We start from the raw sequence: 11,837 nt of genomic DNA, 5'->3' as shown, positions 1-11,837 counted from the left end.
TAACATTCTATTTAGTCCGGCGAAAAAAAAGGAACAAAAGAACTGTTACCCGCTCTCTCTCCCTTATGGTTGTGGTGACCTCGAGGTACTCCCGCGCAAAACGGTTTCATCTTAGAAAGGTCATGCTATCATGGAAAAGTGAAAAAGTCCTTCCTCCCTCTCGGGTCCTTATTGCCACTGGAAAGCACTTGGCTGTTGGTGTTGTTGCTTCTGCTGCTGTTGTAGCTGCATCATAACATTTGCAAGCATTACTTTCAGCACTGAGTTTTCCTTTTCAAGTTGTTCAATTTTGTCTGCAATGTGCATATCTTTGACTCTCTTGGCAGCGCGCGACTTTTTCGCGGAAATATTGTTCCTCGACCGTTTTCTCCAATAGCGCGCGTCTTTGCATTCATCCGGGATAGAACTCCTTCCTCCGCATTTCGAGTTCTGCTGAGCATGTGGTTTGGGATAAGAACACTGACTTCCGGTGGGGCCAGCAACCAGGTCACCTGGGATATTTTTAGCTGGAAATTTACTTCCGGTAGGAACAACTTTCGGTGCATGAAATGGCTTTTCTTTTGGTGGAAATTGATTTCCGCAGTGCAAGGCGTTAGATTCATAGTACAAATGCTCTTTCGACAGAAACTGACTTCCAGTGGTAGGGGCAACGTCTGCCTCACAACGTGATTCATCTTTGGGCCATATCTCTCTTCCTGTGACGAACGCTTCCGGCTTTTCTTTCTGCGGAATCTCACTTCCGCAGTAGAATACTGTCTGCTCATGATGTGACCGCTCTTTCGGTGGAAAATGACGCCCACTTATGAAACTGATTTCCGCTTCCGTTTCATAATAGGACTCTTGTTGCTCTTTCGTGAGGAAGGACGCTGCGGCTGTCGCGTCATCCGCGCTTGCGTTCCTGAAGGCCATTACACTGTACTGTAGGCACTGCTGATCCAGCGCTGAGGTTATTCCAGGAACTTGCTCTGAATCTATGTTATCTAGCCAATCTAGGGCAGAATACACCATGTCAAGACGAGTCAGCTCCGTTTGGAAATTACACTGAGACACGTCAAGACTGCTTACATCGATGCCGAAGTCATCCTGTCCGAGCACTGAACAAGGAGAGCTGCTGGCGTCACTTCGTGCATCTTGCGGGCTCAGGCAAAAAGTCTCGAATCCTAAAAGCGAAATCAGAGGGTTATAATTAGTTTTTAAATGCTGTGGTGCGACGTCGGTGGGGAATGGATGTTTGGTTTTATAAATTGAACTGATCAAGTAAAGAGATTCGTTCAATCGCCGGAACTGCAAAATTTATGCGACGTTTAAATTATGTACCTAATTTCACGTAGGTCTCAGAAAATGCTAACTAACAACGCGAGCAGTTGTTTTTAAATAAGAACAATTGATATCACGTCGGAATGTCGGCGCGTTTTATTCTACTGGTTTCCTTTGTTCATGGCGATCGATCCGTAAAAAAATGAAGTGAATAATCAGCTGCATAATTGTTGAGAATAAGACCAAGCAAAGTATAAAATAGAGCTAGAGCCGGAAATAAGAATTAATGTCATAATCTGTCACAGTCATCATGCTGTTCAAGTTTAAAAAAAAAACTGGCAGATGATCTGAAAGCATCGAGAAAAACTTGCTTTGACGTTTTTACCCGCCCACTCAGCCGGTTGCATGTGCACTGAACTGAACAAAAACTTTGAATAAATTGAAGTTGTACTTTAGACCGATAACATTTCAATAAGTATTTGTAGTTTAGGATCTGTCAGTGGAGACATTTGCAATCAAGAAATAAAACAGTTATAGCTCTTTTATTCCTCATGGTAAACGTAAAATTTGTCGCAAGAATTATGTCGCTGTTGTATGTCTATAGGATGATGGAATAATATTTTAGAAGTCAATTGTTGGACCTTTAAATTTAGTAAAACAATACACCAGCCACTGATTTCGAGTAACATACTGGAACGTGCTCTGAGTTGTATAAAAGCAAGAAAATAATGAACAAAAAGCATTGTTTTGTGCAACAGGTCGAGTTAGATTAGTTTTCTTGAAACTACCCCCCAATAAACAGTTTTGGTGGTTACCGTAGCAGTCAATGCTACGTGACCGGGCGCGCCTACTTCCCGTTAAGTTTCTGCGGGCCGTTTAGAATACGGTCAATTTGTCTTCATTTGCACAGCAAGCTAACCTCTTTCAAAACGATAAAATACAAAATTCGCTGACCTGGCAAAGAATTGGCAGTCGCCATCTGGATTCATTCAGCTGTCCCACTGACGGTGCAAACAGATTTAGCTTTGGCAGAGCCAGCTAGCGCCTAACAAGTCTCTGACTTTAAAACTCAGTACAAAAGAATTAGTTTTCATTGTTTACGTTTTTCTAGTTTTACTTAAGGGATGGTGTAATGAATTCACGTCATATACATCGTACATTCCGGAAGAGAAAGACTTTGACAGCTTTCAATAGTTACTATTGAAACAAATCCAAAGAGACCCTGTAGCTCAGAAACTCACAAAACAAATGACCTGTTCCCTTGAGTGGGGTTTTCTGTATAATCATGTTTGTATTTCATTTAGTTGCCTTGAAAATGGTATAATTAGCTTGTGTAGGTGGATGGTTCGGCGTTAGACATCATAAAATACACTGCATTCGCAAAAAATCTAGCTATCACATTATAGCATCGAGGTTGAGAGTCCCTGGTAATGATCCACAATCTCTAGTTAGCTATATACAGCCCGGGGCTTGACACAACTCATTGCTCCCGCGGGTTCATTATATGACGCGGGACTCCCACGGGACTACGATGTGCTGTCCGCAATAAAATAATCAAAGCACTTCGAAAATAACAATACATTAAACGCGAGACGAACAGTACTGTACAGCTTAAAGGCTGGTTTCATTGGCACATAGGAATAAGCATAAAGATAAGCAACTGAGAACACCAGATACATAAACATAACGACAGACGCACGCAAAGAGAACGATTTCTTGCCGGAATCGGCTCGATACCAGTTCCCCTCGGATGTTAGACAAGATGGTGGACGCCACGGTTGACTGCCTTGAGGGGCTTGTGCTTTTGTCGCCCCCGTTCTCATTAGTGAAAACTGTGACAAAAGCATAAGCATAAGCTCTTCTTGTGCTTATGCTTATGTCGCAGGTGTTCTCGCTTGCGTAAGCGGCGTCTGTGCTTTTGTTTAACATTTATGCCCTTGTGAAAACCAGGCTTGGTTTACACTAGGTTTGCGCTGGCTCACACCGATTTACCTGTTTTACACTTGTAGTTAACAAGCTAGCAAGGCCGTTAGACAGTTTTACATGCGGCACACAAAGAAAAACTCATTGAAAAGTTCAAAAACGAGTGCAGTAATCATCAGTTAAGACTTGTAACAATGTTCATTGAATTCATTTTCTGTATGCGCGTGTAATACAGCAAATACAATAAAATCTGCAATTCCACAGCGACAAACCGATGAGTGGTGCCGGATCACTTGTAGACCTGCATCAGCAAATTATTTTAAATACAAGATACTGACGGCAGACTGATCCCAACGGCGGAGGTGACGAGCACTAAAGATTATTATAGGATGTCCAGTCACGTTTTTCCTTCGTTGTGTTCTTCCCTGGATGTTTTCGCTCGATTTATACCGTTTCTTCGCCAAAAAAAACTGGCATCTTCGATTTGTATTCCATTTAAAAATGGCGTCGGCGTACAATCCATTCGACGAAGTGAACGCAGCGATGTTTCTGGGGAAGTTTTTTCTGATGTTTCGGATGAAAGTGAAGAAGATATTTCAGACCACCATGAGAGTGAGAATGTGGATATTTATGAGGAAAACAACATCCCTTCAAGCAATTCTGGGGATTCGAACGCTGAGAGTGATAGCAACGGCATGTGTTTTTCTGTTTGTTTGTCTTAGCACCAGATTTAAATGTCTTGAGTGATATTTTTTGCTTTACACAAGCTCAGGGTTTCAAATAGTCACTCCCAGCGATACATTGTGCTTTTACAAAAGTTTTGTTATGATTTTGTTTTGTATATGGTGAGGAAGTTCAAATTTCTTGAAACCCGACCGCCAGGGACAAAATGGCCATAACTTTGGTTGTGATGATGATATTTAGATGAAATAAAAAGTTTCTAAATCCTCAAATATCATTCTTTATCCAAATGATATCATTATGGTCCCCTTGTGAAGATATGGTGTGTTATAAGAGTGAGACTAACAAACAACACATAAGGCAGATTTTTTATTCAAATTTTAATCAGCTCAAAATATTTATGTTAGCATCAATGGCCAATTAGATGTATTCTAAATGAAAGGATATTTTATCCTGAGTAAAATGATGTATAGTTTGTGGGGGGTAACATTTAATGCTGAGGACTTACAGCCAGATTTATAAACCAGGTTTGCGGGAAACAAATTGTTCCCCAGGAAACTGCCAACGAAAGGGTTAATAGAATAAGCAACAAAGGCTAGGATAACTGAATATGCTTTTGTTTATTCGGCCCGATATTTCGGTTTGCAATACAAACCTTCCTCCGAGCCTGAACGAAAAAGAAAAGTGAGAAACATAAAAGGATCATTACAAATAAGGTTGCGTGACAATGATTGGTTGTTGGACTAAGGCCCGGTTCAGAGACACCGAACTTTTCAAGAGCCGAACCTAATACCTTGAATTAAGTACATGAAAAGTTCGGCGTCTGAATCAGTTGAGAACGGGTGCTTCAATTTGGAACGCCGCTCAGCCGTTCTTCCCCGGCGCCTGGCTCAGCCGGGAATTTCGGCTTTGGAACGGCTCGTCGAACTTTTCATGAGCCGAACCTAATGCATAAATTATTATAACGTATTTCAGATACTGTCTCTCGTAGAGAGCACGTTTTGCTTCAAGTAAATTAAGTTCGGCTAATTTAGTTCGGTCTGAATCAAAAGGCGGGATTTTCGTGATTTGGGCCGACCTTAATTTGAGTTAAGTTCGGCTCATGAAAAGTTCGGCGTCTGAACTGGGCCTAAGTTACAGGTGTAAGATATGTCATTGGCGTGCTTCGTCACGTCTATTCGTATTAAGAGGGTGCAAGATCAGATAGAGGGTTTTGTAATACAGCAAGCCGGCCCAGCTCAGATTGTTGATTTCAAGTGTAGACGTTTTATTAAATTGATCCCTGCACTGATAAATGTACTGTGTCAGTATCGGTTGCTATCGCCATAGCTCCTTTTTCCCACCATGGAAGGATATACTGAGGAAACCGGTCTGCACTAGTTACAGCGGTTACCAATAACACGCGACCTGTCGCCTTCAAAAGACTCCGATAAAGTTGCGTTTTGGTGGACGTCAGTAAAGCCGTTAATATTATTTTGAATTATGAGAACATTTCAAGGCAACAAAACCAAGAAATTGACAGTTTTATCCGCTGACGGATGATAAACTTAATGAAAGTTAATTTCCAAGCACGGTTATCTAAAAAAAATGGGCATTGTTTAGACGAAGCCGTGTTTTTTTACGACTGAACATTAGAAATCGCTACACCTGATAATTGAATCAGCGATGCGTGTAAGTGTGTAAATTATCACGTGTAGTGAAAATTGAAATTTTTAATTCAAGAATACCTTTTATTTGCGCTTGATCTGGCTCGAGAATCAATTTAAATAAAGTTTACCTTCTCTTAGCGAAGTAAAATTCTCAGTTTCTTGTCGGGTTACCTTGGAATCTTGTCAGAATTCAAAATAATTTCAACGGCTTTTCTTTGATTGATGACGCAACTTTATCCGACTCTTTTGAATGCCGTAGGTCGCGTGTTATTGGTAACCGCTGTAACAATGATCAGGTTTTTCCTGCGAACCGCAAACTCCTAAAAGTCACGTGACTCCGTTCCTGCCGTTCAGTCTGACGCTTGAGGTAATTCACTTACCGCTATCTAGACAGTGTGACACTGTCTAGCGGTAAGTGTTTTTCGCTAGTTTTCAGACCAAAAAGCCACGTTTAAAAGTCAAATTTACTTTCTTTAAAGAGTTATATCTGGCTCGGAAGAGACGCCTTTCAAGATTAGCACTACAAAACGGCAAAAAACATGATCAAACTTTCTGACAAGTGTTGTTGTACATATTTTCTTTCCCAGCGTAATACAGCCACATGTATGAAATTCTGAACCTACTTCGCGCTCGCCAGCCTCGCCTCGTGCTTGTTTCCACACGCCTGAAAAACGGAAGAAAAGTAACACGTGAAAATAAAGCCTGCCCTGCAGGCTATCGACTTCGACCGAATGACAAACCGCACAGACCGTTAACCAACCGTATCAGTTTGTGTATATTGGAATTTCAAACGGAACTGGAATTCCAAACGAAACTGGGCTACAAAAAACGTTAACTTTCAGTCACGCTTCTACTTGAATTTGAGTGAAATTTGAAGAGGTTTTAAGAATGGATAGAAGAAAGAAAATGATTTTTGGAACACTAACAGACAGTCGATAACCACGCAAGAGCACCCCAGGTTGCTAGTGGACTAACTTGGTATCCGTCTATTAATCATTAACTACAAATTCTATCAACATTTCTTATTTCTTTTAATTTTACCAATCCTTCAAGAAAAATTATTTCCTTCCAAATTAAATATACCTAAAAATCACCCAAAAATTCATAAAACACCCCAAATCATTGATTTGTGTTATGAAAGGAGGGTTTTTGTATTGCTTGAAATGCAAGCAAGACATTTCCATTTGACCGACTTTAAGCGGCGTGAAAACGGCTTTCAGGTGAACCCCCACCTTAATGCTCACTAGATTCCGAGGATCCCTTCATTGGTTACTAATTGGCGCTAAGTTGAAAGGTGAACACAAATCGTACAGCTTGAGATAGCCTGCGTAGCTACAGTAGCGGTTTTGTCCTCGAAATCGCCGGCTACACGCGGCAGGCCGCGCTCACGCTGCTTTTTCGCGCCCCTTAGAGTTTCCATGTGCCTGTCACACAGGCTACGCAAGCTAAACACTTGGTTTACCTGTGTCTGAACTGGGTGAAAGGGATCCCGGGATCGGGGAGCGTGAGAGGCGCTCGATATTATAAAACAAAGCACGTGTTTCCGTGGTTACGGTGTTCATTGCATAAGTACTGTGACAATATATGGAAATAGCAGAAAAAACCTCCTAAAATTATTCAGTTGATTTTAAATTAAAGCTAAAATATTAACTTCTTTCCTCTTTACATTTGGTTTGTTTTGGAGTGAAGTCATGAACCCAAAATCGCGACCAAAACTTTTGTCCATGTGCGGGATCACCCGTACGTTGTCACGCAACGTTTCCCATGCACGTGTACCGTCGGACATGTCGCTTTTATATAATCATCTTACGCGTGACTGAAATAGTTTTGACCGGCTCAATACGCGTGACTTTGAGTGTGACTTGGTCAGAAAAAGCCAATCAGATTTCTCATTACGTAATGTTCTTATGCTAATGTATGCAGATTAGATTCTCCTCTCACCCGTCGCCGCATCCAAGCGCACGTGTTTTGAACGAAGGTAAATAACGAAGTTTCTGCAGTTTCTCGTCAGTTTGCAACGAGCAGCACACCTGAGATATTCGCGAGCAACTATTACTGGCGCGGTCCCCGATTATTTCCGTCGAACTCTTTGTAAACATCAAGACACACTATGGAACTGCTGTCGGCAGCAAGCCCAGAAAGCTTTCATGGTAAGAAAATTAATTTTTTTTTTTTGGGAGACCGGTCTCAAAATTAATTCACGTGTTGGCCGTAGTACCGGCAAAAACGAAAAGCACTGTCTTAAAATCAGCAATGTACTTTGTGCTTTATTTGTAGTTATTCTGTCATATTTCAACTTACCAAAAATACAGAAAGCAATCATTTCCGACCGATCATCATTTAAAAGGTGGAAGGAAACATACCCGGAACATCGCAAGTTGTAAATATTCTTTCATAAGCCGGGTAAAACACGCAGGGGAGGGGTGGGGGGTAAATAACTCTTCTCTTCCGGTTTCTTGAGTGAAAATTGTCGACAAGTTTGCTTTTCTTTCTTACAATTATACCCGTGTATTCAGTTAAAAAAAAAACAGACGAATTAACGACTTGTTTGATAAATTTATACAGGAAATTATATTTGATCTCGTGACCATCATTTATGTTTTATGTACGAGGGTGTACTCGGTGGGGAACAATTGAGGGATTGGATAAGAATGTGGTACAAAATCTCCCCCCCCCCCCCCCCGCGCACCAATGCGTTAAAACCGCGAACCCAGACGTAATTCCGGCTGTTGCTTCCCTCTCACGATATTTTTCGGCGGAGATAAGCGACAGCCGAAAAAACGTCTGCGTTCACAGGCTGTGTTATAGTGGGCCCATACCAATATAACGATCGATCCGATATGGGTATCGATATTAGGACGTCATCGCCCATGAGTTGTTGATGAGGTCATCACCCAAGGTAGTGTTCTTTACTCAAGCTGTACAAACTTCACCAACAAGATTCCAAGGAAGGAAGTGCAAGCGCTTTGGCAACAGTATTCCCTTTGAGTATGTGAAGAACAAAAAAGTACTTTAAAAAATATTGGCGTTACAGATATTAGGTTCAGTTGAAAATTGATTTTACTCAGTCGAACAAGTCAATTAAGAACCGATGGAAATCTGCACCGTCATGCGCTCTACAAAACCTGAATTTGGATATTTCGTGTTGTTGTTTAGGTAAAGACAGATAAAAATGTGTCCAAGTGGACCACGCACGTAAAAAGCGATCTTTTCTGGCGGGTCATTAAACCTACTGTTCTTTCGCGCTGCCACCACGTTGTGGTCCTCATTGCTCAATTACATTCTCTAGAAGCAATACTCCTCGTGGTTGCATCATACTAGAGAAGTGCGTTGAGCTCCGGCCGAATATCTGGACCACTTCTATTTTAACAATTATCTCCCCACCCACCCCCCATTTGTACAGTGTTTGCTGTTTGTTCTGCGGGGTAGTGTGTAATTCTCGTGTCTTCTTCCCACAGGTGAAGAATGTTTTGCGTTCCAGAATGGCGATGACAGTGGTCTAGGTTCGTCTTCTTCAACGCCCTTGACAGGGGATGTTGACTTCTTTTCAGATAACTATGACCTGGATCCGACTTTCTGCGGTTCTCTGAACGCAAGCCTCTTTGACGGCGAATTCCCTAGTAAGCTGTATAGCCATATAAAAATTAAAGACGACGATGACATTGAAATGTGGTTTAACGACGCGTTTTCGAAGCATCTTAAGTCTGGTATTTCTTCGTGTACTTTTGAGAGCAGTTCCTTGCCTGATGATAAATTCGATGAACCTTTTGAACTCATTTCGGAGTTGTTCAACTCAAAACCACAAGCTGGGGTTCAGCCCTCTGAGGAAACGGATAATCAGACAGACAATATTTCCACCGAAGTGGCGAACTCTGTGGATGAGACGAACATTTCTTCAAAAGCTGCCGAGGACTCCACAAGTCCATCGGATGAAACGGGTCAGAACTTGTTTAAACGCGAACTCAGAACTCGGCGAAAGAGAGTGCAGGCTGAGATTGATCACGATTATTCTAAGCCTTTAGACGGATCTAGGTCAACGACCACCGATTCCGACGACGAATACCAGGTCGAACAGGACGATGATAATGATGATGATGATGATGAGGATGAAGATTTCGGGGTTCCCTGTCCTGCCAAAAGGTCGCGTAAAACAAACTCTAAGGCTACTAAGGACGATAAGTACTGGGAAAGGCGGCAAAGGAACAATATAGCTGCTAAGCGATCACGTGAAGCGAAACGCGTGCGGGAAATTCAAATCGCGAAAAAGACTGCCGCTTTGGAGAAAGAGAACGCTAGTTTGAAGAAACAAGTTAAAAAGCTTAAGACGGACATTAAGCGGGCGGAAAAAATGCTGCGTATCATGGTATAACCGGGAAATCTCTTTTACAATTGTTTACATGTTCATGGAAGCTTCGTTGCGCATCTTACGCGCGGGAGTCCAATTTAGTGTTGCTAGCAATTCGCGCCAAGCTCTGTTGGATCGTTTCAAAAGAAAAGGTTGCGCCGTTGTTTTAACGGATTTAGGAGTATTAGTTACCCGAATCGTGATTTGATCACACTGTCTGCGTGGAGCGTGATGTTGTCAAGGAGCTATTTAAGCAGTCTGCGATAGGCACGCAATTGCAATCTGCCCTGTTCACATCAGATTCTGGTGCGAGTGCGACAACGAGGTTCTCTAATAGGCAAAGGGTGTGGCGGGTAGTCTAAAATGTCAGCTGTCTTCCTGTTAAGGGGAGAAGACGGCTAACATTTCAGACTAGCGCGCCGGTGAACCAATGTCATTTTGGCGGGAACACGAGATAGCCGTCGTCATTTTACACTGACGAATTTTTGTGAGAACGGCGGAGAGGCGAAAACAAGTCCTCTAGACGTAGGTGATTTCGTCTTGTAAAAGTACAAAACGGCTTAGCTATCATCGTTCAAAACAACTGGGTCAAATTCGTCGCTCACAAAGAGTTAATTGAAGCTTCCTGAGTTTTATTTCTTATTAGCACTTTGCTAAAATCTTTGTACTCAGTCGTACTATTTCTAGAATCCACGTTAAGTATAGTAAACCAAACTCATGGAAAAGTGAGCATTTTAGTACAGTGTGATATTTCATGGCACAGTATACGCGAAAGTCTCCGTTAAATTCGATTCGGGGTTATTTTTCGAAGCAGCTAAAAAATAAAGAAAAGCGTAAATGTTCAGTCCAAATATTGATCGTGTATTTTTATTCAACCGCGTTTACTTTCGTCGAAAATTGTGTGTAAAGTATTAAAAACAACAATTCTCCATTCGCGAAGTTCAGAATTTTAGGTTGTAAATAGTTACATGGTCCCTTGAATTGATGGGAGAAATTTGGTGTACTTTCTATCGCATTCGTTATTTGAAGTGTAACTATTACCATTGTAGAAATGTTAAGTTTGTATATGAATAATAAATATTAAATCGTAAAACTGGAAATTCTCTTTGGGACTCGACAGACCCTGTACAATATTCTCGTAAAAATATAGAAGTATTTTTGTACAGTTTATGACGATTTTAGCATGGGCTTCCGGAATCCAGAATGAAAACTGGGGATAGCGGGGCATTTTTTACAAATATTTAAACAACAATTATTCTAAAAAGCTATGAAATACAAAGCAATGTATGGCATTTGTTTTTTCCAAATTGAAGCTTTAATGCCTCTGAAAAATGCATGGTTAACCCCCAGTTTTCTTTTTGGATACCAAGAGCACTTGCTAAGTTCTGCTTTCTCCGAATAGTTTCCCCTATATTAGTGGGCATCACCCATAGGAAATCCGAGTATCACGAGATGCGCAGTAACAAAAGTAGGCACAGTCCTTAATAGTCTTGCCCCCACCGTGCTCTCGGAGATCAATCGTAGACGAGGAACAACGAAGTACGGATATACAGCTGTTTCGACAAAGGTCGTCCAAAAAAGCGTTAAAGCGTACGCGACAATGCCGAAAGGTAGTCTGGAAATACACAATAAATTTAAATGAAAGCTACGGAATCCATATTACCCGCCATCTCAAGTCTTCGTTGTACGGTCGAGGTATTATGGATTCTGAGCTTTTATTGAAATCTATTGTGTATTTCCACGACTACCTTTCGGTATTGTCTCGAACGCTTTTACGCTTTTTTGGACAACCTCTGACGAAACAGCTGTAAACGGAGCTAGTTCTGCGAAACTTGTTTGCTTGTAGGTATTCGCGGGAGTTTAAGTTCACGTTGCTGTCGTTCGTTTCTATCTGGGAACCTAAGATTTAAATTCTTCGAGATTCTCTTATACTTCTCAGTGGTATTTAACAAAGCCAGCGAAACAAGCGAACACGCGCGTAA

The 11,837-nt window shown here is 41.5% G+C and overlaps 2 protein-coding genes across 2 annotated transcripts; one reads left to right on the top strand and one right to left on the bottom strand.

Annotated features, from left to right (window-relative positions):
- Positions 1 to 3: 3 nt before the first annotated feature.
- Positions 4 to 2,705, bottom strand: LOC146471567 (uncharacterized). Its single transcript, XM_085120814.1, has 2 exons — positions 2,212 to 2,705; positions 4 to 1,160 (listed from the first exon to the last, which is right to left on the bottom strand). Exons 1-2 carry the CDS (start codon positions 2,234 to 2,236, stop codon positions 169 to 171), a joined length of 1,017 nt encoding a protein of 338 aa, XP_084976940.1. The 5' UTR covers positions 2,237 to 2,705; the 3' UTR covers positions 4 to 168.
- Positions 2,706 to 7,502: 4,797 nt separating this feature from the next.
- Positions 7,503 to 10,955, top strand: LOC146471566 (uncharacterized). The gene is made up of 2 exons (XM_085120014.1): positions 7,503 to 7,660; positions 8,969 to 10,955. The coding sequence occupies exons 1-2, from the start codon at positions 7,621 to 7,623 to the stop codon at positions 9,877 to 9,879; spliced, it is 951 nt and encodes a 316-aa protein (XP_084976140.1). The 5' UTR covers positions 7,503 to 7,620; the 3' UTR covers positions 9,880 to 10,955.
- Positions 10,956 to 11,837: the final 882 nt, after the last annotated feature.

The sequence above is a fragment of the Pavona decussata genome, unplaced genomic scaffold (genome assembly GCF_977016875.1).
Source record: "Pavona decussata unplaced genomic scaffold, jaPavDecu1.1 SCAFFOLD_102, whole genome shotgun sequence".
NCBI classification, from domain to species: Eukaryota; Metazoa; Cnidaria; class Anthozoa; order Scleractinia; family Agariciidae; genus Pavona; species Pavona decussata.
The sequence above is the reverse complement of the archived record's forward strand: the minus strand, read 5'-3'. Positions and strand labels throughout refer to the sequence as shown.

What these genes read in the sequence shown, in the direction of transcription:
- LOC146471567 (XM_085120814.1), bottom strand. Translation starts at nt 2,236, where the DNA reads ATGGCGACTGCCAATTCTTTGCCAG. An exon ending in GACTGCCAATTCTTTGCCAG is followed by an intron (nt 1,161 to 2,211) that starts GTCAGCGAATTT and finishes TTTCGCTTTTAG; the next exon opens with GATTCGAGACTTTTTGCCTG.
- LOC146471566 (XM_085120014.1), top strand. Translation starts at nt 7,621, where the DNA reads ATGGAACTGCTGTCGGCAGCAAGCCCAGAAAGCTTTCATG. An exon ending in AAGCCCAGAAAGCTTTCATG is followed by an intron (nt 7,661 to 8,968) that starts GTAAGAAAATTA and finishes TTCTTCCCACAG; the next exon opens with GTGAAGAATGTTTTGCGTTC.